Raw genomic sequence first — 27308 nt, 5'->3', positions numbered from 1 at the left:
GCTTAGAAAGACTTCAATTGTTCAAAAATAATCAAATGAAAACAAGACAGGCCATGTATTTTAACTTCTCCTATCAGAGTTTATTCCCTGAGAGTCCCAGTCCAGAATTTCTAGGAATTAAGGCAAGAAAACAATGCCACTCTTAAGCTCCTGCACCATGCAGAAAGTTTCCCAAAGACGTAGTATTTGAGAACTCACAGAGTTACCTGACCAGGGGCTATATAAAATTTGTCAGTTCCCTCAAAGCTACAACCAAAAATAACCATACACAGATTATCTTAAAAGGAAGTCTCTAAGCAGCTAAAACCTTTCAATGGAATAGCAGTCTAACAGAAATAGATCCTATACTGTGACTATAGGAACTAGGCCTCTGAGAAACCATTGGATCATTCTACCTAAAACTCCAGTTTACCCATTAGAAGTCAATTTCTACAAACATTAATGACCTGTTGTTTACCATGAAAAGAATGCTTTTCATGTATTTTCACTTGCTCCTTTCTTTGCTCTTGAGATGAATGTTTCTTTCTCAGATGTAAAAAATATTTTCAGTGGATTTCCTGACTCTTGTCATCAATGCAAATCTCTGCCCCCCACTCCCTTAATTCCTTCTTGGTAAATAATGTTAATCTTCCAACAGGAAGTGGAGTACATTATCATCAAGCACCTATTATTCAGCCTCCTTACTTACAAAGAAAGTTACAGGGCCACCTTATACATTTGGAATTCCTTAAAGACACTTGTTTTTTATTAAAATACTTCTTTATATATACATAAATAGATAAAATCTGTGAAGAATTCCTGAAGCATGAATTCAGCTTACATTGAAGAGTTAAAAATGTATCAAAATGTACATAATGATGGCTAATCTACATAATGTCTCCCATCAAATTTATCACTGTTCTTCAAATCTAGAGCACATGCTGGCATAAAATGTACTGCATCCCAGCAATTTTGAAATATTGCTTCAAAACATTGCTCAGTACTATTTCTCAGAGGACATGTTACAGGACCACGTGAGTCACTGTTAGGCAGGTGGCTGAAGAATGCCAATTACAGGTAAGCCTCGACTGCTCAGAGTGCCTCTCCAGAGACTGCTGCATTCCCCATAGGTATTCAGGGAAGGACACTATTTAAATACAGAGACACCTCAACTTAAAAAGTATGGGCAAATACATGCTTGACTTGGTCTTTAACCTACAGACAATGCATCAGAATAAAAATATTACGAATTCATACATCTTTTCAAAAGACAAACCTAATACAGAAACAGCAATAGTTACAAGTGATAATCATCAGATGGAAATAATTTCCATGAAGCTTGTCTCTCTGGGAGAGATGGGGACAAGGCAAGTGGTCAAGAAGGAAACACATGTGCTTTTAACTTCATAGGAAAATCAGTGTTCAGTTCCATGTTGCCGTATGAATCCTCTATTTGAAATTACTGCCCAAATGCTTTACTGAAACTCCGCTTCTGGCCTTTGTTTTGGAATCTGTTACTTTTGTTGCCACCTCCTGATCGCTGTCCTCTGAAGCTTCGATTTCCTTCCCGTTGTCCCCTGAAGCTTCTGTTTCCTTCTCGCTGTCCCCTGAAGCCTCGACTGCCTTCCCGCTGTCCCCTGAAGCCTCGATATCCTTCCCGTGGTCCTTCTAGCTCTGGTTGTTCCGTGGCCACAGATAGCTGCCAGCGACGTGAATCATGCCATTTCTCCTGTGGAGAGATAGTATTATTTAACTGCTCTGATTTTTATTGAACTTGATTTTATAAAGCATGAGAAAGACAGTATTTTTGCCCTTTCTCTAAAGAAAAACCAGATTGATAACCTAAGTGTTTAGAATTTAAAAGGTCACTGGTTAGGGGCACCTGGGTAGCTCAATCAGTTAAGCATCCAATTCTTGATTTCGGCTCAGGTCATGCTCTTGCGGTTTGGGAATTCGAGTCCCGCACCAGGCTGTGAGCTGACAAGCGCGAAGCCTGCTTGGAATTCTCTGTCTCCCTCCCTCTCTGCCCCTTCCCTGCTCTCTTTCTTGCTCTCAAAAATAAATAAGCATCAAAAAAAAGCTTTCTTTAATAAAATAAAAATAAGAATAAATAAAAGGTCACTGGTTAAAAATAACACAACCTTCAGGGCGCCTGGGTGGCTGAGTCAGTTAAGTGTCTGTATCCCCAGCTGTCAGGTAGTAAAACATGCAAATATACCACAAACCCGTATCTCACAGCAGTACTAAATGAAGATAGAGCAATTGAAGATGTCTATGTAAACCCCATACAACATACACGGGAGGAAAAAGCTAGATACTGTTCATAACTCTATAGATAAAGGAAAGAAGGAAAACAGGCTGAATAAGAAAAATATATGAATAAAAAGGCTAGGAGAAAAAAAACACTAAACTTCATTAACTCTTAATTGTCTTTTAGTAAAGGGACTAGAGCTGTTGATTCCTTTTCCATTATTCTGTGTTTTCAATAATGAACGTTTTATAACTTAAATGTTAACTTCAAAATCCAAGAGAAAGAATACCTGTATTTCTGTTACTGCTGCAGTAGGGACATCAAAGCAAACCCCCTGGAAATCAAAACAAATGCCAAGTCAATTCAGCCTTTCACCACAATTGTCAGTGTGCTCCAAAAGACCATATAATATTCAAAATTATATTCAAAAACAAAACCAAAAAAACCCTCCAGGTATGAATTTTAGATGGGACTTTCAACCAATGCCAACACATATCATACCTCCCAAAAGCACAACAGCAAAAACCCAAGGATACTTTAAAAAGGGAGTCAAAATGATTTAGAACTGGCTAGAGATCATTCTTGGCTATCATACTGCTAATTCCTCAAGTAGCTATTAGCTACATTTTAGAGCTGAAGAAACAGAGGTTTGGAGAGGCTAAGTCAAAGGCCCCCAGCTGGGAAATAGAGCAGGTTTTAAACATCTGTTCAGTATGGCCCCAAAACCAATGGTCTACATTAAAATACACTGCTTTCTGTAAGAAAAAGTGTCTACTATTCAGGATGACCTAACTAAAAGTAGAAAACTAAATGATTTTCCATTGTTAATTTTCTAGGTTTTCACAATTCACCTTGCTCTAATAAAAAGGTTTTTATAGCACTTTTGGGGCACCTGGGTGGCTCAGTTGGTTAAGTGCCTGACTCTGGATTTCAGCTGAGGTCACGATGTCACAGGTTTCTGAGTTCCAGCCTCTGTGATGACAGCATGATGCCTGCTTAGGATTCATATTCTCATTCATTCATTCTCTCTCTCTCTCTCTCTCTCTCTCTCTCTCTCCCCCTCTCCCTCCCTTCCTTCCCCCCCCCCCCCCCAGCCCTTCCCTCCCAGCCCTGCATGCACACAGGCTCTCTCTCACAAAATAAACATTTCTTTTTAAACAAAAAAATACAGGCGCCTGGGTGCCTCAGTTGGTTGAGCATCCAACTTTTGATTCCAGCTCAGGTCACGACCTCACAGTTCATGGGATCGACCCCCGCATTGGACTCTGGGCTGACAGCGTGGAGTCTGCTTGGGATTTTCTCTCTCCCTCTCTCTCTGGCCCTCCCCTGCTCTCTCTGTCTCTAAAAATAAGTAAACTTAAAAATATATATTAAAAATACAAAAATAAACACTTTATAGGACCATAGCAGTGCCATCACCTCCAGTTAAGGAGATCCTATTTCTTGGTTTCCACAAATGTAGTTAGAACCACCCCTGCAACGGACACAGGCACTCCTCTTCCCTAGCTATCTTTAACTGCAACATTTTATGAGGAACACCCCACTTCCACCCAACAACTCACCCAACCATAACCACAGGTCGCATCAGGTACTGATGGATTTTGCCACTTGTGGGGATCATCATTCACAAAATTATTACGTATTTAACACCAGCCACTCACTGAAGTATAAAGATAACTAAAAAATCGTTTTTGCCCTTGAGTACATCATAGGCTTCAAGGCTCTCAGTCAATAAGCAAGCCCAGCAAGATAAAATTTGCCTGAATAAAGGCACGCCCTAAAAACCCTGAAGTATGGATATGGTGCCCCCGACTCTACTGTATGGCCAGGGAAAGCTTCACAGGGAGACTCAAGGTTAAGCCACACCATAAATAATGTGGAGGAAAAAAAAATACTATGAACACCGGGTTGAGCCACTTAGAATGACAGAAAGCAAGGTGTACTTGGCACTGCTAGAGTGGAGGTACTAGCAGTGAGGAGGCAGTAAGGGGAGCAGGAGCCTGCTCGTGAAGACTCATCCGCCATGTGAAAGCTGAGACTGTAACCCATACTTAAGTTCCTTAAGGAGGTAAACACAGACATGCAGCGAGGTGATGATAAACCAGATCTGGTGCTCTAAGCAAGTGGTTTACAAAGTACAGTCTACGCCCCCCGGGAAACCTGAGATCTTTTGCGGAGGTTCCACAAAGTGAAAACAATTTTCCTAATACTAAAATATGTGTCCTTTCCACTCTCACGCTCTCATAAGCACAAAGTGGAGTTTCCCGGAGACCATTTACCCGTGATGCTACCACAGCTCTGATGGCAAATGGAACGGTATTCTTTGGTTTTCGAATTCCAGTTTTCATTTCTAACACAGTAAACACTAATAGATACAACCCACACAAACAAAAGCTTTTTGGTACTCTCACCATTCATTAAGAATGTAAAAGGGTCATTAGACCAAACAGTTTGAGAACTGCTGTGCTGGTCTACCATTAACTGACAGCAAGACTCAGAAGAAAAAACACCAGGTTTGGAAGGCAAGATTTAAAATTTTAGTTTTCGGGGCGCCTGGGTGGCTCAGTTGGTTAAGCGTCCGACTTCACTCACGTCATGATCTCACAGTTTGTGAGTTCGAGCCCCGCGTTGGGCTCTGTGCTGACAGCTTGGGGCCGGGAGCCTGCTTCAGATTCTGTGTCTCCCTCTCTCTCTGCCCCTCACCCGCTCACACTCTGTGTCTCTATCTCTCAAAAATAAACAAACATTAAAAAAAATTTTTTTAATTAAAATTTTAAGTTTGAATTAAAGATTCTGAATTCAATTTTGAATAATTTTATGTTGTTTAATAACCCCATCTGAGTAGAAATGTCAGGGAAGCAGCTGGGACTTCATGTCCGGCACTGCACGCAGATAGTTCAGGCTAAAGATACCAGATGAGGTAGTTGTCCATCACTAAGTGGCAACTGAGGGTCAGGGAAGACTATATACAGAGCAAAAAGATGCACCATCCCCACACAACAGGGAGAAGCCTACATTTGGTGTTTTATTGTCCACATTAAGCTACTGAACCAAAGCAGGGTCACAACATTACTTACCTGCTTTCCTTTGAGAAAAACCATTCCCTTCACTTTGGAATCAATTTCTTCACCCAGCTGCTCTTTAAGTTCTTTCCAAGCATAACTAATGTTTGGCATTTCAATCGAGCATCGTAAGATCATGGTCACAAAGCCCTTAGAGAAAAGAGGGGAACAAAATTAGTCTCAAAAACAAACCTAACTGATAAAAAAAATTGCTCTCATGTTTCTAAACTATTTCTGGAGAAGTTCCTCCTAAAAGCATATACCACTCTCCCAACACAATCACATAAATTAGTACAAGTAAGACTGGGAACTCTGAACAAGACTGACAGTTTGTGCCAATGTTAGTACCCCAGTTGTGACATTATAGTTTTGCAAAATGATACCACGGAGGGAAATTGGACAAAGTGTACAAAGGAATCTCTCCGTGTTACCTCTTAAAACTACATGTAAACCTACAATTGTCTCAAAAATTTCAATTAAAAAAAAAAAAAGGAAAAAATGCATACACCTTAAGTTTCTAGGTATACTGACCAAATGTATCATATGCTTTTAGGTCTTTAAGTGGTTGAGGTTTTCTTTGGAGGATTAAAAAACTGACATACAATTCACATACCATATCGTACACCATTTTAAAGTATACAATTCACGGGTTTTCAGTATATTCACAAGGTTTCAACCACCACCACTAACTAAAATTCCAAAATGTTTTATTACGCAAAAAATAAACCACATGCCCATTAGCAGTCAATGTCATTGCCCCCAACTGAGACAGTGGAAATGAGTAATCTACTTTCTTTCTCCATGGGATCTGTTTATATATATATATGTATATATACCTACCTTCATACAAAAGTTAAAACAATTGGGAAGTCTAACTGAACCCTTTTAAATCCTGCTCAAACTCAAAATTACCCCAAGTGTCAGAGTTCGACAGGAAGCCTTACCGCATCTGAGTTGATCAAAGAGCGCTGGTCTACTGACGTGGCACCTGAAATATGGGCCAGTGCTGCTGCTAAGGCTTCCACGGCTCCCTTCTCCTCTATCAGTTTCTCAGCTGACTGCTTGAAGTGACCAATGGCAGTGGGAGGCACAGAATCCAAAAGCCTATGGTGTGATTGAGTATATTTGTTAGGAGAAAGGAAAGAGCGGACATATTTCATTTTCAAGACAATAGCATCTCAAGATAAATCAGTAACTTCCAAACCAAATCTTTTATATATCTAACACACATCACTTTGATGCAATGTATATGTATAATCACCACATTTCTGTAAAAATAAATCCATTCCTTAGGGTGCCTGGGTGGCTCAGTCAGTTAAGCATCCAACTCTTCATTTCGGGTCAGATAATAATCTCAGTTTGTGAGATCAAGCCCCATGTCAGGCTCTGCACTGACATTGTGGAGCCTGCTTGGGATTCTCTCTCTCCTTGCCCCTCCCCTGCTTATACTCCCTCTCCCTCTCTCAAAAGAGATAAATTAATTAAAAGATAAAAGAAAGAAAGCCATCCCTTTGATTACATCTAATTTGATTTTACTATCAAATTAAAAAAAGTTTCATTCTGGGGCACCTGGGTGGCTCACTTGGTTAAGCATCCGAGTCTTGATTTCTGCTTAGGTCATGATTTCAAGCCCTGTGTCACGCTCTGCGCTGAGCATGGAGCCTGCTTAAGATTCTCTCTCCCTCTCTCTCTGCCCCTCTCCCCTGCTCGCATGTTCTCTAAAATTAATTAAACAAAGTTTTATCCCAAGGAAATAACAGAACAAATATCAAGATGTTCACCACAGTGTTATTTATGATATAGAAAGAGTATACTGACTTTGGCCTAGGTCTTGATCTCATGGTTTGTGAGTTCAGCCCCACATCCGGCATTATGCTGACAGCTCTGAGCCTGGAGACTGCTTTGGATTCTGGGTCTCCCTCTATCTCTATGCCCCTCCCCTGCTTGGGCACGTGGACTCTCTCTTTCACAAAACTAAACATTAAAAAAAAATTTTTTTAAAGGGTACAAAACATGTAAGAAAATGGGACTGGTTAAATAAACCATGAGACAGATATAATGGAACTCCATGCTGCTACTGAAAGTGATATTAAAGATGTTGAACATTTCTTTTCTTTTTTAAATTTATTTATTTATTTTCATAGAAAGCATGAGTGGGGGAGGGGCAGAGAAAGAGGGGGAAAGAAAATTCCAAGCCGGCTCCTCACTGTCAGTGCAGAGCCCAATATGGGGCTCAAACCCATGAACCGTGAGATCGTGACCTGAGCCAAAGTCCAATGCTTAATTGACTGAGCCACCCAGGTGCCCCTGAACATTTCTTACAATAATAAGCATATGCTACTTTACGGATCAAAAAATACTATAGCTATCTCCATTCTTTTTTTAACTTTTTTTTAATTATTATTTTTTTAATATTTATTTTTGACAGAGAGAGAGAGACAGAGAGACAGAGAGACAGAGAGAGACAGAGCATGAGCGGGGGAGGGGCAGAGAGAGAGCGAGACGCAGAATCAGAAGCAGGCTCCAGGCCCTGAGCTATCAGCACAGAGCCCGACGTGAGGCTCGAACTCACAAACCACGAGTTCGTGACCTGAGCCAAAGTCAGACGCTCAACCGACTGAGCCACCCAGGCGCCCCTTTTTTAACTTTTTTTTTTTTAATTTTAGAGAGACGGAGAAAGAGCGTGCACGCACCCAAGCAGGGTAGAGGAACAGAGGGAGAGAGAGAATCTTAAACAAGCTCCACACTCAGCATGGAGCCCGATGTGGGGCTCAATCCCGGGACCCTGGGATCACGACCTGAGCAGAAATCATGAGTTAGATGCTCAACCAATTGAGCCCCCCAGAGGCCCCTCCATTCTGCAATAAAAAGGAAAAAAGACTTCTAAATCAGGTTAAAAATGATAAGGACTTTTTATGAGACTACACACTTGTTAGAGAATCACTATTATCTTGGTGATAATAAATGTCACATCTTCAAAAGGACACAAATGAACAAGGCCACCCGAGGCAGCCTCTTTCAGCAAGACTGCCCCTTTACAGGACATCTTACATACAACACCAGCTTGTCCTCTTTTCTCCTTCCTGGCCATCTAATCCCAAATTTCCTTAAGTAGTGTCATAGGGAACAGAATACTGAAAGTATGCCATGCTAAAAAAAAATTTGAAAATTACGGAGTTAAATTATTTTCATTTGGAGAACTTTCCTGAGCCATTAATTAATATGGTAACACAAAGCATTTCCTTTGATCACAGACTTCTATTTATAAAAAATGTTTACTTATTTGAGAGACAGAGTGCACATGCTCTAAATAAACTCTGAAAAAAAATTGTTTTAAGTTTTATTTATTCTGAGAGAGAAAAAAAAAAACAGGAGCAGGGGAAGGTCAAAGGAGAGAAAGAAAGCAGGAGCAGGAGAGAGAGGAAAGAGCAAGAATCTCAAGCAGGCTCTGCACTGTTGGCATAGAACCTGATGCAGGGCTTGAACCCACGAACCATGAGATCATGATCTGAGCCGAAGTCAGATGCTCAACCGACTAAGACACCCAGGTGCCCCTCAGATTCAGTGGGGTTTTTTTTTTTTTTACTTTTTAAGTTTATTTATTTTTGAAGAAGAGAGAGAGTGTGAGTGGGGGAAGTGGAGAGAGAGAGAGAGAGGGAGACACAGAATCTGAAGCAGGCTCCAGGCTCTGAGCTGTCAGCACAGAGCACAACACAGGGCTCTAATGACCTGAGCTGAAGTCGGACACCCAACCGAGTCACCCCGGCGCCCCCAGATTCAGTGGTTCTCTTAAGCAGAGAATGTAGGCCACCATTTGGAAACGTTTGGAAAATAGTCAGGACCTTCTGGTTTTCGTAATACCAACCCCACTCGCCCCCCAGCATACACCGCATAGCCAGAGATGCTAAACAACTAACTATCCATCAATTTGTAGCACAATCTCACGAAATAATTCTCTTGCCCCCAATGCCAGTAGCACCTCCAGTAACAAACACTGTTAGTTAATCTAATCCTCACCATCTCGGAGTAACTTAAAGAAATAATCAATTCATTCCCACCAGTTGAGGAACTAGATTGATGATGATGTGAAGTATAATCTTGTGACCCAATCTAATCAATCTCCACACGGTAAGTGCCCATACTGTATCTAAGATACGGTTCCTTAAAACGCCCAAGACAAACCAAACTATTAATAATGGTTTCTTCTGGTGAACAGGATTGGGTAGGGATAAATACAAATTAGGACTTTTGTTTTGTAAAATTTTACTTAAGCACAGTCTATTTTTGTAACAAATAGGTTTTAAGTTGTCAATACATAAATCCGATAGCCAAATCTCATTTCTGCACAAAGCTAGGCAGTAAATGGAACAAGCACTACAACAGACGTAGCAGTGGGTAGGAAACATACCTGATGGCATCTTTGCTGGAAGCTTTTATTATCTCCGTTGCAGAAGGAACACCTATTCGTTTAAATTTAATTCCCTACAAGAAAAAGAACCATAGTTTAATATACAATATGGCCATCAATTGTTTTCACTGAGATTAAATTCTCTAATTTTTTATATTACCAAACATACTTATTACACATTTAAAAGATAAACTTTTAATTTTAGAATGGTTTTAGGTTTACAGAAAAGTTGCAAATATAGTACCCAGAGTTTCTGTACACTATGCACCGAATTTCCCTATTATTAGTACTATGGTACATTTGCCACAGGCAAGAAACCAACACTGCAGCATTACTATTAACTGAATTCCAGAGTTTATTCGAATTTCACTAGTTTTTCTCCAAATACCCTTATTCTGTTCCAGTGACACATTACATTCAGTGATCATATGTTCTTAGTCTCCTCTGATCTCTGGCAGTTTCTGCCTTTCCTGATTTTTCATGACCTTGACAGTTTTAAGGAGTGCTGGCAAAGTATTTTATAGAATTCTGTCCCTCACTGTGAGGCTGCCTCAGGTTCTTTGCGTGCTCAACACTGAGATTATGGATTTGGGGGAAGAAAACCAGAGATGAATGCTGTCTCATCACATCATTCTCAAGGCATATGCTAATCACTGCTGTTAATGACAATCACCCTGGCTGGGGAGTGCTTGCTTTCTGCACTGTAAAGTGCTCCTCTCCTCCATAAGTCTGGATATGGGGAGAGATTAATCTGTCAGAAAAATCAGTCTCCTCTCTCCATTTTAAATTTATCCTTTTGGTTTTAAAGTAATTCTTATAACCCCCTAATCTATGCTTAAATATTTGGGGTGTGTTCATGTTATCATTGTCTGAAAACTGCCTTTCAAACATAAAAATAACCCATGCAATTGTAAATATAAAAACAAAACCACTGCTTTCAAATGCAAACTTATTTCATTCAAAAGGGGCTTTATGTTATAGTACAATGTATAAAACAACATGTACCTAACAAGCTTTCAGTTATGGCAACAGGCTAGAAATAAAAACTTAAAATTAATAAAAATCGAATAACAACAAAGACTGACTTTAGAATTCAACATTTGCTGAATGAAAAGCTAAGAACACAGTTTTACCGCTTTTTGCTCCACTTGTGCTAACTGATATTCTTCCTTGTGCTGATAAAAGCAGATGCAAATCCCCGTCCTTCCAGCTCTGCCCGTCCTTCCAGAACGATGAATGTAGGATTCCACATCCTATTGAAGTAAGAGACATGAGTGACACTGAACAAAAAGAGACAAAGACCTGAGTGGTCTATGCAGAGGCAAGTGTGGGGTTTTAATCTACACCCAGAGTGTGCGGTTCTTTAGCACTTCAATTTAAATTAAAGAACTGTGACCATTTTTTAAAAAATCTCTAGAATAGCAGTTCCTATTCTATGGGCAAATCTGAAAAAAGCATCATCTAAATAGTACTGTACTACAGAACCACGTAAGTAATTTCAATCTTCAACTTTGTAGTAACCCACTAAGAAGCTATAAAAAAAAAAAACAACTTAATGATATATCTTCTTTAACTCAATATCACTTCAATATACTATCCACATAGAAAAACAGATCACTGAGATATTTTACATTCTTTTTTTGTATGTCTTCAAAATCCAGAGTACATAATAGAAAGTTTAAAATATAAACAAAACCCCAATGTGTATATTACATTTAGAACACACATGTCAATTCAGACTGTTTCCAGTGCTGAACAGCTACACATAGCTGTGGCCATCAAATCAGACAGCACAGTTCTACAGGCTCCCTTAAACAACATGTATGTCACACACTAATCAGACTTCCTTTGTAAGAACTGGTGACTTCACAGTAATCAGGTATTTTTTCTATCATTGTAAAACAACCTTTAATCCTGAGGAATCTGCCAATTTGTGGGGGTCCTCACGTTTGAAGTGATGGGAGCAGAGCAGGCTCCTTCAGACCAACTTTTACTTACAGGAAGCACTGTTCATACCACATAACCTGATGCTTCGGCCCCCTCCCTAAGAGGTTCTCATCACCCACAGAGGCTATTAATCACAGGTCTTTTTTCCCTTCTTTATCCTGTAGTTCATGGGTTTATGCTACCCTCACCCCGCTGGAGTCCTACCCATCTTCAAAGCCCAGTTCACAACTGCACTACCTGCATGAGCCAACCAAAATTCCCTTCAACAAGAAACAATCTTTCCAGCCTCTGGCCACTGACCACATTTCCACTCAACTATCAGTTCTGAGAGAAGGACCTCAGAAGAGGTTTGTTTTAAAAATCACCACAGCTTCCTAGCACTCAAAAGAGACAGCTATTACTAACCACATGAAACTAGACCATACAACTTCCAATTTGTTTTAGTATCCTCTCCCCCCAAAAACCAAAACAAAACAAAACAAAACTGTAGTACAGAACACTTACCTTTGGTGGAGAACTCTGTACAACCAGATCAACTTCAGGGATGTCTAACCCACGAGCAGCAACATTGGTTGCAACCAAAACTCCAAAATCACCATTTCTAAAACCTTTCAGAGTGATTTCTCTCTGCTTCTGGGGAATATCTCCATGTAATGACTGGGCATCCTGCCAAAGAAATAAACTGGCATAAGAACACCAGATCCAACAATCCAGCTACTTTTAACACAACAAATCAGGCCTGTAAGGACATTCGGATTTTGGTGATAGTTCTGCTGAAAATAACGTAAAGGGAAAAACATACGCCTTACACAGACAAGCCTCAAATTTTTTCTACTCCTTGGTCGTTAGATCAACTGTGTCCAGCTATATTTACTAGTTAAAAAACACTAGACAGACTGATCAAACCTACTTTGTCAGTGTAACCTTGGGTTTGAGACACTGTTTCCTCATCTGTGAGAGGAGACTGTCAGATCAGGTGAACTCTAAAATGTTAATGGGGTCTATCAGTTGAAAGATGCTTCCTCCCTACAGGAAAAAGGGGGAAGAACCAACCTGCTTTATGGACACATTCTGTGACAACTCCTGGGCTTCTTTCTTGGTCTCGCAGAAGATGATAGTGCGTCCATGAAAACCACTATATACTCGGATCACATCCCCAATAACTGCTGCCCTCTGAGTCCAGTGGCACTTGATAGCCAGGTGCTTATAGGAGTGGAAAAAAGATCTATTTAGTAAAGCCCACCTGGAACCGGAAATCACCTGCTCAACACTAGCGGTGCTAGAAGCAATTGTTTAATATGGACTAAAGCAGACTGCCGCCACCACTGTGTAGAGAAGAAAACCCAAACTCATTAACACAGGGAGCCATTCCCCTTTCTCCAAAGAGCATCTGGTTCCTCTGTTTTCTGAACTAACCAGGAAAACAAAAGAAGAAATGCCATTCCCTTGATTCCTACAGGAAACCAAGGAATTGACCAGAGAAAAATTTCAGTATTTTTTTTGTCCTTTCATCCACTTAAAACTGCGATTAGTCAGTTAGCGTGCATGTCTATTCCTTGGGTGAAAGGAATTCTAGGTGCTGGGCCCTAAAATGAAAATAGCTACAAAACAAAGTACTAGATATCTCTGCTGCCCTTGAGTGTTTAAATTCTAGGTGTTGGGGCACCTGGCTGGCTCAATTGGTAGAGCATGCAACTCGGGATTGTGCGTTTAAGCCCCACATTTTGTGTAGAGACAACTTAAAAACATAATCTTAAAAAAAAAAAAAAAGTCAATCAATTCTAGTGTAATTTCTTTCTATTTACAAAATTCAGACAGATAGATTCCGAAAGATTTTGAAATCAGAGTACCAGATAATGAAACTTAGAGAACACAGATAACCACACACAACACAAACAGAAATAGATCTTTACTTGGATCCTCACATGGATTTAGTATTTATCTGGAAAAACAGTTTGTATTTTCCAGTCTTAATATTATCAGACAAGGAAAAAATGATATACAAAATTCTAACTGAATAAATCATTTACCTCCACAGTTATTGCCGTTTTCTGAGTCTTTTTACCAATGAGGTCCACCTGTTCATATGTAGATCTCATGTATTTCTTAGCAACGTTATATACCCAATGAGGGCAGGTTGCAGAAAAAAGCAATGTTTGGGGATTGTCTTCCGAATCTTTGGGGGGAAAAAAAGTCAGTATGAATAACCCAAATAAGCCTACACAGTACTCCACCTCACCCAGTTCTTCCCCAATCAACATGCAACAGCAACCGCCTGAGGCCAAGCCAGGCACTGATGACACAGAAATGAAAGACACAAAGATTCCTAATGGGCAAAGAAATACTTCCTATGTAATTTATGTAAAGGAGACCTGAAATACCAAAAGTACTTTAAAATTATTTTGCTTTCTGACCCTGGCCTTTATGAACCACGAAGGAAATCTGTCCATTATGAGACCTGTCACCTGGAAAACACCTGTTCATCAAGACCAGTAACCACCTCGTTTAGATCACTAAGTAAATAACCTACAATAAACACCAACACAGATTAGATTCTATATTCGTCTCTACTCTCTAGCATTTCCTGAGTATTTTGAGTTTAGAATTCCAGTCTATTCATTCTTTCAGGTCAGGTACTAAAAAACTTCCCTAGCCCTACCCCAGCCCCCCTTTTTTAGTTTGCTCTTTGAATAACACTGCATTTTCATACAGTATTTCAAATGGTGGGGTAAATAAGTAGAGCCCTTTTGGAGAGCAACTTGACAATGTACATCGAGAAACATGAACTATTTATAACTTTCAACTCAGTAACTTCATTTCTGGACATCTACCCTAAAAAATAAATTCCAAATACTGAGACGTGAAGGAAGCTATTTGCATACAAATGTCTATAGGCAGAATTATTTGTATTATCTAAAAATCAAAATACACAGATGGAATTAAATCATGGCAAAACCTCTTCATGGAGTGTAATGCCAAATTTTTATATGCACGATAAGATTATAATTAACACACACACATATGCAACAATAGTACAAAGTCAGGAAGAAATAGACCAAAAGCAAAACACGCCAAGCTGGCAGAGTATCAAATTTTCTTCTTTTATCTTTTACTTTCCCCATTATTATGTGATAAATCATGGGGTTTTTTTTTTTAAGTTTCCTAAATAAAATAAATCATCCTCCAATTTAAGGCTTCATTTAACTCTTAGAAGACCACTTAATCACCACCCTTCCTGTAATCCTTTTATCACTTCCTTGAATTTGGAGCTTACCTTTCTTGTATGCCACACTTAAAATCTCTTCCACTTGATCAGCAAACCCCATATCTAACATCTGGTCAACTTCATCCAGGACAACATGCTTAAGTTTGGTGAGATCTAGCTTGCCATTCTGCAGGTGGTCTTTGATACGACCTGGGGTCCCAACCAGGATATCAATCCCATTCCGCATGCGTTCAACTATAAAAAACATCAATAAGATATACTAGGTTTTAAATCCTTTTATTAGTCTCAGGTACCAATTAAATATATTTTTATTCTAAAATGTTAACTACAATACAAGGTAATATGCTAAGTATCAAAGATAAAGATACTCAAGGCACTCCTTAATCTAGTGGGAAGAACAGATAAGAAGTGACAGTCCAGAAAAATGCACCAGTGGGAGATGGAAGCACCAGGAAAGAAGGACTTCCTTGGTAACACAAAGTGTCAAGGTTTCACAGACAAACTGAGAATGAGAATCTTTTTTTTGTTTAAGTTTATTTATTTTGAAGGAGACAGGGTGGGAGAAGGGGGGGGGAGAGAGAGAGAGAGAGAAAGAAAGAGCAAGCGAGCACGAGTGGGGGAGGAGCAGAGAGAATCTCAAGTAGGCTCCACGCTCTCAGAGCAGAGCCCAACATGGGGCTCAATCCCACAAACCATGAGATCATGACCTGAGCTGAAATCAAGAGTTGGTCACCCAAGTGACTGAACCACCCCGGTGCCTCTAGAATGAGAATCTTAAAGAAATATAAGCAATCTCTATCAAAATAACCCAGCATTCTTCACAGAGCTAGAATAAACAATCCTAAAATTTGTATGGAACCAGAAAAGACCCGCATAGCCAAAGCAATCCTGAAAGAGAAAACCGAAGCTGGAGGCATCACAATCGCAGACTTCAGGCTGCATTACAAAGCTGTAATCATCAAGACGGTACGGTATGGGCACAAGAACAGACACTCAGATCAATGGAACAGAACAGAGAACCCAGAAATGGACCCACAAACTTATGGCCAACTAATCTTTGACAAAGTGGGAAAGAGTATCCAACGGAGTAAAGACAGTCTCTTCAGCAAATGGTGCTGGGAAAACTGAACAGTGATATGCAGAAAAATGAACCTGGGCCACTTTCTTACACCATACAAGAAAATAAACTCAAAATGGGAAAAACTTAAATGTAAGACAGGAAGCCATCAAAATTCTCGAGGAGAAAGCAGGCAAAAACCTCTTTGACCTCGACCGCAGCAACTTCTTACTCAACACGTCTCCAGAGGCAAGGGAAACAAAAGCAGAAATGAACTCTTGGGACCTCATCAAAATAAAAAACTTCTGCACAGCAAAGGAAACAATCAGCAAAACTAAAAGAAAACCGACGGAACTGGAGAAGATATTTGCAAATGACATATCAGATAAAGGGTTAGTATCTAAAATCTATAAAGAACTTAGCAAACTCAACACCCAAAATACAAATAATCCAGTGAAGAAATGGGCAAAAGACATGAATAGACACTTCTCCAAAGAAGACATCCAGATGGCCAAGCGACACATGAAAAAAATGCTCATCATCATCATCAGGGACATATAAATCAAAACCACAATGAGATTATCACCTCACTCCTGTCAGAATGACTAACATAAACAACTCAGGCAACAACAGATGTTGGCGAGGATGCGGAGAAAGAGGATCTCTTTTGCATTGCTGGTGGGAATACAAGCTGGTGCAGCCACTCTGGAACAGTATGGAGCTTCCTCAAAAAATTAAAAATAGAACTACCCTAGGACCCAGCAATTGTGCTAGTAGGTATTTATCCAAGGGATACAGGTATGCTGTTTCGAAGGGGCACATGCACCCCGATGTTTATAGCAGCACTATCAACAATAGCCAAAGTATGGAAAGAGCCCAAATGTCCATCAACAGATGAATGGATAAAGATGCGGTATATATATACAATGGAGTATTACTCAGCAATCAGAAAGAATGAAATCTTGCCATTTGCAACTATGTCGATGGAACTAGAGGTTACTATGTTAAGCAAAATTAGTCAGAGAAAGACAAACATCATATGACTTTACTCATATGAGGAATTTAAGATACAAAATAGACGAACTAAGGGAAGGGAAGCAAAAATAATACAAAAACAAAACATAAGAGATTCTTAAACATAGAGGACAAACAGAGGGTTGCTGGAGGGGTTATGGGAGGGGGGAAGGGCTAAATGGGTAAGGGGCATTAAGGAATCTACTCCTGAAATCATTGTTGCACTATATGCTAACTTGGATGTAAATTTTAAAATAATTAAAAAAAAAAAAAAAAAAAGGAAGAAAGAACTGTATACACAGTAGGGTAATCAGGTATAGAAAGAATGAGACAGGGTAGAAGGGTAAGTATTCCCAGAAGGCACAGAGATGTTCAAGAAAATGGAATTCAGTATAATGAGGTGAGGTGGTTAATAATGCAATTTTTTACTCAACTGCTCTTGCAGTCTAGGGGTCTCACCAGGCACTCTACATTCTCCAATTCAATCCTCATAACACCCCTGCAGGGTGAATTCACTAAACTTATTTTTTCACACAAGCAAACGAAAAGAAAAATCAAGCACCCTGAACTTCAAATCACAGTGAGCAGAGTCTAAATTCAAATGTACACTTTTCTGATGCCAAAGCCTAGTTCACTCAATCAAAGCTGGAAAGAAATAGTCACAAGCATTGCATGCCAATACTAACATTTTTAATGCCTTAAATCCCTTCCTGAATTATATTATCTGCTCTACCTAATAAAGCTTCCAGGTCTTGAACTGGTAAGTAATGGAATCCTACAATAGGGGCCTGTAACATTTGGCCCCTGGGCTCAGAGGAAGGCCCGCCTACAGCAAGAAAGAAACAAAGACCCCAAAACAGCCAGATCCATCCTCTTTGACAGATTAAAAAGAGTAACTCTGAATCATGACCTTCTAGTTCTAAGAGCCCCCTGGACTCTATCCTCTTGGGTTCAGTAAGATACCTTTGTAGCCTCCTTTAGATAAACATAGGCAAATAACACAAAACTCCAAAGAACTATATACAGGATTTTACGCATCATTATGCAGGACGATGTTCTTGATCATCTTTAAACAGTAATGACGAAAGAGGGGCGCCTGGGTGGTATTGGTTGAGCGTCCGACTTCAGCTCAGGTCATGATCTCATGGCTGGTGAGTTCGAGTCCCGCATTGGGCTCTATGCTGACAGCTCAGAGCCTGGAGCCTGGTGCTGTATCTGCCTCTCTCTCTGCCCCTCCCCTATTCACACTCTGTCTCTCTCTGTCTCAAAAACAAACAAACATTAAAAAAAACTTTTTTAAAAAGAATGATGACAAAAGAAAACTACTATAAATGACTAAACCAGGTAAAGACAGATGTCAAGGTCAGAGAAAGCCTACCAGGGCACCCAACAATGGTTGACATTTTCCTTCCCTCACTTTTCGATTTACTTACTTTGACCTCCATAGGGAGTTCCACCATAAAAACAAGCCACTGCCAGCTTTCTTGTGATGTCACTGAAGTCTCTGCTTACTTGATTGGCCAACTCCCTTGTGGGTGCAAGAACCAGTACCTGAAAAGGAAAAACTAATCATTGAATTCAAAGTATCGTGAAGTACTTGTTTCTTAACAAATTTGAAATTCATCAGAAGGTTCAACTCATCCTACCAAGTATTCTCAAAACATCTATTATGTGCTTTGCAACATAGTTTCGTGTGGGGAAGGATCATAAATGTAATACAGTCCCTGACAAATCTACTCAGAAGAAAAGTTTGTGATCCTACCAATCAGAAGAGAAGTAGATGCCCAAACTTGTGGTGCTCCAGGAGGGCTGCCCAGAGTAGGCTGGAGGAAGTGGGGAGTTTCGTGGAGCTGTTACTACTTAAAAAAACCACTCCAGGAAAAGCAACAACTCGAGCAAGGAGTAACACCACTGAGGATAACAACATTAGCTAATCTTTGAGCTTTTACTGTCTCAGGCTCTACTACACGCTTACTACACATTCTTCTGTAATTCTCACAAGTTACTGACCTACCTGACAACTGTACCTATAGTAAACACACACAAGATTTTGAACCAAAAGGCTAAGAAGCAAAGCCTGGATTTAAATTCAAACAGCTGGGCTCCAAAACCTGTCGACTGAACCTCTACATTACAGTAAACTTAAAGTAGAACAAAGACAAGTTAAGGCAGGACCAACATGGTGAGGGGCTTTGAATCCCAGAGCAGTCGGAGTTTGACCCAACAAGACATAAAACGTGAAACTACTACAGATCCTTAAGTAGGGTAACAGCATGAAGCAAGTGTGACTTAAGAACAATGTTCACTAATTCATCAGATACATTCACCCAACAGATATTTACTGAACATCCACTACGTGTAGGCTGGAATAACTCCAAGTGCTGGAATAATTCATTTGTTTAATGCTGCATTTGTTTACAGCAATAAACAATGAATTAATGAGGGGTGAGTATGGACACTGGAAGGCCAGTAAACAAATGGGGCAGGGCCAGAAAGTCAAGCACAAGAACCCATAACCATGATGACCACATTGGCATTTCAGTGAGGTTAAGGTTTGTCAAATGCCAGTTTCTCCAGAAATGAACCTGATGAGCACCAGCCTGACAAGGAAGCTTGGCCTCTTCACCTCTTTGAGTACCCCTCCTTCTACTCATGCATCTCTACTTAAAACTGCTTTCTCCATCTAGGCAAAAATGGTCAGACACTTGATCAAACCTGTGAGCTGCAGGGGCATCTAATAGTTTGAAGGGAACACAAAGAGCATTAATAATACAGGCAGTCACAACCATGGGGCAGATTACAATATTTAAATACACAGGTTTGTGGCCAACAATCTTAAGAGAATAATCCTGCTTTAGCTTCAAATAAAGATCTCAAGATACCAAAAAAAAAAAAAAAAAGGAAAGGAAAGGAAAAGGAAAAAACACTTTAAGGAGAACCCAGAAAAAAACTATACTACAGAGTTGGAGCCCCTGAGGTCTGTGTTAAAGATAGTTACCCGAGGGGCACGGCCTCTTTTCCGGTCTTGTAGTTCTCCCTGAAGTTTCTCAATCAAAGGGATGGCAAAGGAGAAGGTCTTCCCGGTTCCTGTCCGTGCCTGTGCAATTAAGTCCTTTCCACTATAGACATGGTGAAATGTCTTTGCTTGTATCGGAAACAGAAAGGTCACCCCACGGCCTGTGAACAAATTTACCATGTTACCTGACATTGCAGTTCTTAAAATCCCAGCCATGTTTCTGGTCCTAGAGAATTAAAGAATTCTACTTTCTTGTCAATATCTACAAAGTCAGGCTCCAATGTATTCTGGTAGTGAAGAATCTGCTTGACTGAAAAATATCAACAAACTTTAAAGCACCAAATTAGGGGTGCCTGGGTGGCTCAGCTGGTTGAGCGTCCAACTTGATTTTGGCTCAGGTCACAATCCCAGTGTCCTGGGATTGAGCCCCACATCAGGCTCCGTGCTTAGCATGGAGCCTGCTTGAGACTGTCTCTCTCTCTCTCTCCCTCTGCCTCCCTCCCCTACTCTTGCACTCTCTAAAAAATAAAAAAAAATTAAAGTACCAAATTATAGCAAACATTTTTTTTTAGAATTTAGTTACTTGTCGTGTAATCTCATCCATAGGTCAACAGAAGCCCCAAATCTGGATGTGCAGTCCAGACTATGCCACACCTGATTCAGAAAACACCTACCCACACATGTGACTACCTAGTTTGTTCAGAGGCACACCGCTAGGCTGAGTTCTGAGTCAAGTTGGTATTATGAAGAGATGCCTCACGAAGCGGGAGAGAGTAACAAAGAAAATACGAACCATACAAATAAATGGCATGAACCATTTATTTGTACCAGAACAATCAGTCCTCACACTTCTGAATATACACATTGGTTTGAATAAAATTTAATCACCTATTTAAGAGACAGCAAAGCCATCACCAGTATGGTCCTATACTATATATACAGATCTAAGTTGTTATGCGGTTCCACATATTGTCCTTCATCTCAACAATAATAGTGGAGTGCTTCCAAATAATATACAGTAACATTATACAATAGTTCCAAAATATTACCTTTGAGAAGTTTAATGGTCTCTTCAGATATGGGAAAATTAGAGAAAGCTCCTTCTTTTTGTTCCACAGGTATTTCCTATCAAGTAAAGGGCCACAGAAAGAAATCAGTAACTTTAATCCCACAGGTAGTCACAGAGACGCCTTCTGAGAAAGAAACAAAAGAACCTATTCGAAAACATCTCTTCCAAATCAACCACAAAGACAGAGAAACTTTGGTAGGTAAATTAAGATCCAAAAAGGAAATCATAATCATCTATAAAACCCTAACAAAAGGAAAATGCAAATATATACTGTGGATATACTATGTGTGGCTAGTAAAGGCAGATTCAGTCTCAACTAAGAACTATTCTGTTGCCATCCCATACCAATATATAGGAGTCCTCCATTATCCACAGGGGAGACCCCTAGTGGATACCTGAATAGTACAGAACCTTAAATATACTGTTTTCTACTATGCACACATACCCAAGATAAAGTTTAACTTATAAATTAGGCACAGTAACAAACTAATGACAATAACTAATAATAAACTGGAACAATTATAACAATAGATCATGATAAAAATTATGCAAATGTGGTCTCTCTCTAAATATCTTCCTGTACTGCACTCATACTTCTTGTGATGATACTGGATTGATAAAATGCCTATGTGATGACATGAAGTGAAGTGAATGACGTAGGCATTGTGATGCAGCATCAGGCTACTACTGTCCTTCTGACAATGTGTCAGGAGGAGAATCATTTACCCTTGAACGTGGTTGACAGGGGGCAATTGAAACCCCAGAAAGAAAAACATCAGATGAGGGGGGACTACTATACTGCTGAACAGGTCATTAACCCTTTTGCATAGCCACATCTTTCACATACATTCACAGAAAATAAGAAACAAACATTTACGACAAAGTGGTCACTGTGGCATTATTTGATAGTAAAAAATTTAAATGCTCAATACAGGAATTAAGTGATTTTTCTAAACATTTATATAATGGATTATGGAACCAATGAAAATATTTATTATTTAGGGGTGCCTGGGTGGCTCAGTCGGTTAAGCGCCGACTTCGGCTAAGGTCATGATCTCGCGGTTCATGGGTTCAAGCCCCCATCAGGCTGTGTGCTGATAGCTCAGAGCCTCGAGCCTGCTTCGGATTCTGTGTCTCCCTCTCTCTCTGCCCCTCCCCCGCTCATGTTCTGTCTTTTCTTTTTCTCAAAAAGTAAACATTAAAAAAATAGAATATAATGTTTAAATAAAAGTGGAAAGGCAGGAGACAAGATTGCATATAGTACAATCCTAATCTGATAAAAAATAGTTATATATATATATAGTTATATAACTATATAACTATATAACTATATAACTATATAACTATATAACTATATAACTATATAACTATATATATATATATATATATATATATATATATATAGTACTGTAAAGAAACAGCATTCAACAACAGGTTACCTCTATACCTAATGAGTATTTAATATTTACTGAATTAATGAATGCTGAAATTCTAGGGAACTTTTTGTTTTTAGCAAACAAAATGTTTTTATGTTTTTTATTATTTTGAGAGAGAGACAGCAAGTGGGGAAGGGGCAGCAGGAGAGGGAGACACAGAATCAGAAACAGGCTCCAGGCTCTGAACCGTCAGTACAGTCTGACCTGGGGCTCAAACCTACGAACCATTAAGATCAGAACCTGAGCCAAAGTCAGATGCCATCCAGGTGCCCCAAATTTCTATATTTTCCTAATTCTGTAAATCACTTATTTATAATCAGGAAAAAAATTTATTTATTTACCTATTTATTTTGAGGGGCACCTGGATATGAACCAAGGAAAAAAAATTTAGATGTTGATTATGACCTATGGCAAACAGAAAATTATTAGAATTAGGATTTCTTTGATGACTGAGTTTCTGAAAGGTAACAGAACTACTTCCAAGTGGACATCCAATCATCGGGTTCAACTTGAGTTAATGGCCAAACAAAAACTTATGCAAAATCAAACAAAATCCTTTTCAGTAGCTCTACTAATTAAGATTTTTTGGTGAAACCCCTCAGAGGGAAGCTAGGGCCTATCTGCATAACTATAATCTCTCCTTTTAATTTCTGACTTGCAAATAAGCAGACGTGGAGAGAAGACATTCCCTAAACTTAAATAGGTCTGTTTCTTTGCAAAGGAAACATTCTAACTTTAAGCTATTTTTAAGATGAAGTCTTACCCTGAATGCAGGCAGCATGCAGCTCAAGGGACCCCCCATAAAGTGTCAACACATCAAATTTTCTCCTGCTTCTGTTGCCTCTAGGTAGCAATTACCTACTTATTTATCTGAAACCACAATGAAAGATACGCTCTACATATGAAAATGCAACTTTACCTGCTCTAATTCACTGTTACTTTCTTCACTGGAGTTAGAGACAGGTCCAGAATGAGGGAATCCATTCTTCAGTTTGGGGCTTTTCTCTCCAATGTCTCCATTCATTTCCTTTTCTTTTTTCATCTTCTTCGGCTTAGGAGCACCTATTTCTTCTTCAGAAGGCTCCTCACTTTTCATTACTTTTTTGGTTTTAGGAGAAACAACTTTCTTTTCAAAGGACTCCTTTGGTTTCTTCACACTTTTGGTTTTAGGAGAAATAATGTCATCCTGAGATGGCTCCTCTTTCTTTTTTGCCTTTTTGGATTTAGGAGAATTCACGTCAATCTCAGAAGACTCGGCTTTCTTTTTAATTTTTTTGGCTTTGGGGGAAATAGTTTCTTCCTTTACTTCTGTTGCCTCTTCAGTCTTATTAGACTTTGGCTTCTCTTTTTTACCCTTCTAAGAAATTAAAAAATACAAACTACTGAGCAAAGCATGTATACATTTGTATGATGCATCAATTCTCGATTATTTCAAGATCATGTAATTATGAAGAACACAATTTTGGGGCATTTTTCAACGTCTGTACCTTCTCCTTTCAATAAGACAAAACACTATGCTTTTTAGTACCATTTCTTAGTTATATGGAAATAAGTACATTGTATATCAATGACTTCATGAGCTCAGAAGAGAATGCCTCTTGGCAACTATTTAATTCATGTTGGTTGAACAAGTTGTAAAATCAAGTTTTCATAAGAGATTTGGGGTTTCTTATGGGATGCTCCAAGAGTCGTCAAGAGGTACAACTACAGAAAGTGATCAAGTACAGTTTAATTTAATTCTAATAGAGCAATAAGGCCACATATGTCCACAGATGGACAATATTAAGCAGATTTCTTTCTCTGCTAGAATTCATAATATCTGTCTTGGCTATGTGACAAGTGCAAATGAATTTACAGAGACACTTTATGAACCAAAAAGCTATAAAATCCCACAATCTATCACCCCACAATCATCACGCGATAAGATAAAGAAGATGATCTAATTTAAAGAGGATAAAAAAGCATAAGTTACTAGGAAATGGAATGGGTGAAACCTCAAAGCCAAATCAGACTACGGCTCCTACCTGAAATGTGTGACCTTTTCCAACTTTTCCTATTCCTGAAAGTTAATTACTTAATATTACTGAAATCAAATAGACAGGTGCTTAGCCTCTGTTAAAACCTTTCTGAAAGGCCAATCACAGAAATATGAAGACTAGAACATTTAGCTGAAATCAGCCTCCCTGAAACTTCAGGCCCCGCCTCCACTCTCAAATCACAGATGAGGGTGATCTTTCCCACATGATCATCTTTCAGACATCTGAAAAATAATCTGGTCTCCCCACAAGATTTCAGTTCTCTCATCCCTTCGCTCCACTAAGTAAGAGGATTTCCTAACTCAGTGGCCTCTCTTGGAATGTAATGGAGTTTGGCCGCGTCCCTCTTCACTTGACCATCCCACAACTGAATACCCTCACTGACGCTGAGCAGGCAAACCAGGACCACTTCCTCCCCACCTGTGGAGGCAAACCAGGACCACTTCCTCCCCACCCATAAACAGCCAAGGAAAGGAAATTCTAAATCATGTAGGATACAAATTCAGGGACAATGTTTGTTCTCACTGACTGACCTTATTTCAGAACAGACACCCAGTCACAAGTGAAATCGCTAAGGAAGTAACAGTAAAGAGGCAGACAGGTATCAAGGTAACTTAAGACCACTACGCACTGCTGGCCTCTATCAAAAATACGGTGTGCCGTTAGCACCACAACACGTTACATTTCCACGGGAAATCTGGTCAATAGACCTTAAACCGAACTGAATTACTTCATCTTCTAAAGGTTGCTTACCGAAAAGCTGTATTTCCCGAACTACTACAGTAAAATGTCACTGCTCACGCCGCCCACGTGTGCAGGTGGGTTTGAGGTGTGGCTAGTCTAGGCTAAAGCTTCAGTCTCTACCAGGACTGACAATTCCCTCCGCGCACGCTCAAACCCGGTCAGGTCTGAGCCTGAGCCAGCAACGTGGGGCCCAACCGTGAACATCTTACTGCGCACCAGGTGCGGGGCGCCCAGACTCCAGAACCACATGGGAGCGGTGCTCACCCCAGCTCGGGTCCGCCTGCGCCCGTCGCCGGCACAGCTCCCCGGCGCCCCACGGCCGGGCTCTGGACGCGCCGGGTCCGCGTGTGCGCCACGGGCTCCTTAGCCGGACCCCCGCCCATCCTGTACCCCACTCCTCTCAGCACCCTAGGACCCTCAGCCCCCGATGGCACCTTCGCATTCTGCTTTCGCGGTGTCTCCAGTTTTTCCATGGCCGTGTCTGAGTCCAAATCCACGTCACTAAGGAGTTTCCCCGGCATCTTTCAGCACAAGCAACTGAGGCCGACCAGTCAGTTCCACCGCGTGGAGAGGAAGAGACACTACTACCCATTTAGCCCACCCACTTTCGTCACTTCCGGAAGCAAAGCATTTCCTGCGGAAGCAGAAAGTCCCAGAGACGCCACGGCCCACGCGGTAGCGCCTGAGCTTGTGGTGCTCCCGCTGGTTGCGAGTAGTGAATTGACCGCTTACAACGCCTGAGGAGTCCAACCAACTGGGAGGAACCACAAAAGTTAGTAAACACTAGTCAGATTCCCCCAACCCCCGACCTGATAAATAACTTGTTTTTCCGTGGTGTCTCTTCAGGGTATATATTAGATTGCTGGAGTTTGCAAGATCCTTTCACGCACAGACGCGGTAAATGTGTCTTCTTGATCACCTTGTGGAAACGTCGACACTGAAAGGAGCTGCCCAGACTCGCAAGCCTGGATAAGAATTAGAATTCAGTCGGATATGTCATTCCTAATTGCATGCACGTAAACATCCCCCAAGCATTCAGTGTCAGGTGTCAGGAGAAACAAGGCTAGGATTCAGTTAACAGAGAATATACAATACTTGTCATAAAGAAATTTTATAGACTGTTGGAAGATAGAGGAGTATCAGTTATTCTGAAGACACAGAGAGGCACCCCAACCGTCCTTGGGACCAGTAGGAAGAGCACCCAAACCACACGGACCTCTATAAGAAAATACAGGGCTCTATGGGCACCTGCGTGGCCCAGGCAGTTGAACGTGGGACGGCTCAGGTGATGATCTGGGGGTTCGTGAGTTCGAGCCCCAGGTCGGGCTCACTGCTGTCAGTGCAGAGCCTGCTTTGGATGCTCTACCTCCTTCTCTCTCTGCCCCTGTTTGCACTCTAAGTAAAACGTAAAAAAATTTTTAATTAAAAATACAGGTCTCTAAATCTTGCATAATTGGGGCAATATACTAATTCGAGGAGTTGAGGAAAGTGGTCCATGATCATCCATAGAATGATCTATGACAATGTCACTAAACTCTGAAGAACTAGTGATCCAAAGAATTGGGAATAATTTTTAAAAATCCGTTGAAATCATGCCTGGCTTTGAAAGCCTGCACTGCTTGGTCTTTCTCTGATTTTGCACACATTACTTAATTGGAACCTGAGTTTCTCCTGCATGAAATCAGGAGAAATCAATGAGTTTCTCGTGGGCTGAGAAAATTAAGTAAGATAATGAATGAAAAGGGATTAGCAGTGTCTGGCACGTAAAGCACAATAAATGACAGCCATTAAAACTTGTAGGTGTTTAGAAAGAGAACTTAAAATATAATCATTTTATGACAAAGGTAAATGCAGAAGTTTTATTTCTGTATTTACTGCACATTTTAAAATGACAGTTCAATGGAAAATTTTCATGTTTCACATAAAACTGTTACTTGATGTTTCACAGTCTCAATTTTTTAACAGGTAAACTTATGTAAATCTACAGCAACTCTTTCTTTAACTTATACTCTGTGATATCTTTGAGCTAGGAACCTTGATTTACCTATTTTGTATCCGAAAGA

General features: G+C 40.1%; 1 protein-coding gene and 1 non-coding gene across 2 annotated transcripts; both read right to left on the bottom strand.

Moving 5' to 3' along the window:
- Positions 1-58: 58 nt before the first annotated feature.
- Positions 59-25816, bottom strand: DDX21 (DExD-box helicase 21). Its single transcript, XM_047072867.1, has 15 exons — positions 25680-25816; positions 23385-23822; positions 21010-21085; positions 19943-20121; positions 18378-18495; positions 14922-15107; positions 13678-13823; positions 12701-12850; positions 12152-12313; positions 10834-10953; positions 9701-9774; positions 6237-6396; positions 5308-5442; positions 2520-2564; positions 59-1708 (listed from the first exon to the last, which is right to left on the bottom strand). Exons 1-15 carry the CDS (start codon positions 25764-25766, stop codon positions 1439-1441), a joined length of 2346 nt encoding a protein of 781 aa, XP_046928823.1. The 5' UTR covers positions 25767-25816; the 3' UTR covers positions 59-1438.
- Positions 7840-7924, bottom strand: TRNAQ-UUG (transfer RNA glutamine (anticodon UUG)). The gene has a single exon. It is a non-coding gene; the product is annotated as a tRNA-Gln (tRNA).
- Positions 25817-27308: the final 1492 nt, after the last annotated feature.

Source organism: Lynx rufus, unplaced genomic scaffold (genome assembly GCF_022079265.1).
Source record: "Lynx rufus isolate CCGP_SWC_20201006 ecotype Redwood Valley unplaced genomic scaffold, mLynRuf1.p SCAF_11, whole genome shotgun sequence".
NCBI lineage: Eukaryota > Metazoa > Chordata > Mammalia > Carnivora > Felidae > Lynx > Lynx rufus.
Note: the sequence above shows the minus strand (reverse complement) of the source record. Positions and strands in the feature narration are given on the sequence as shown.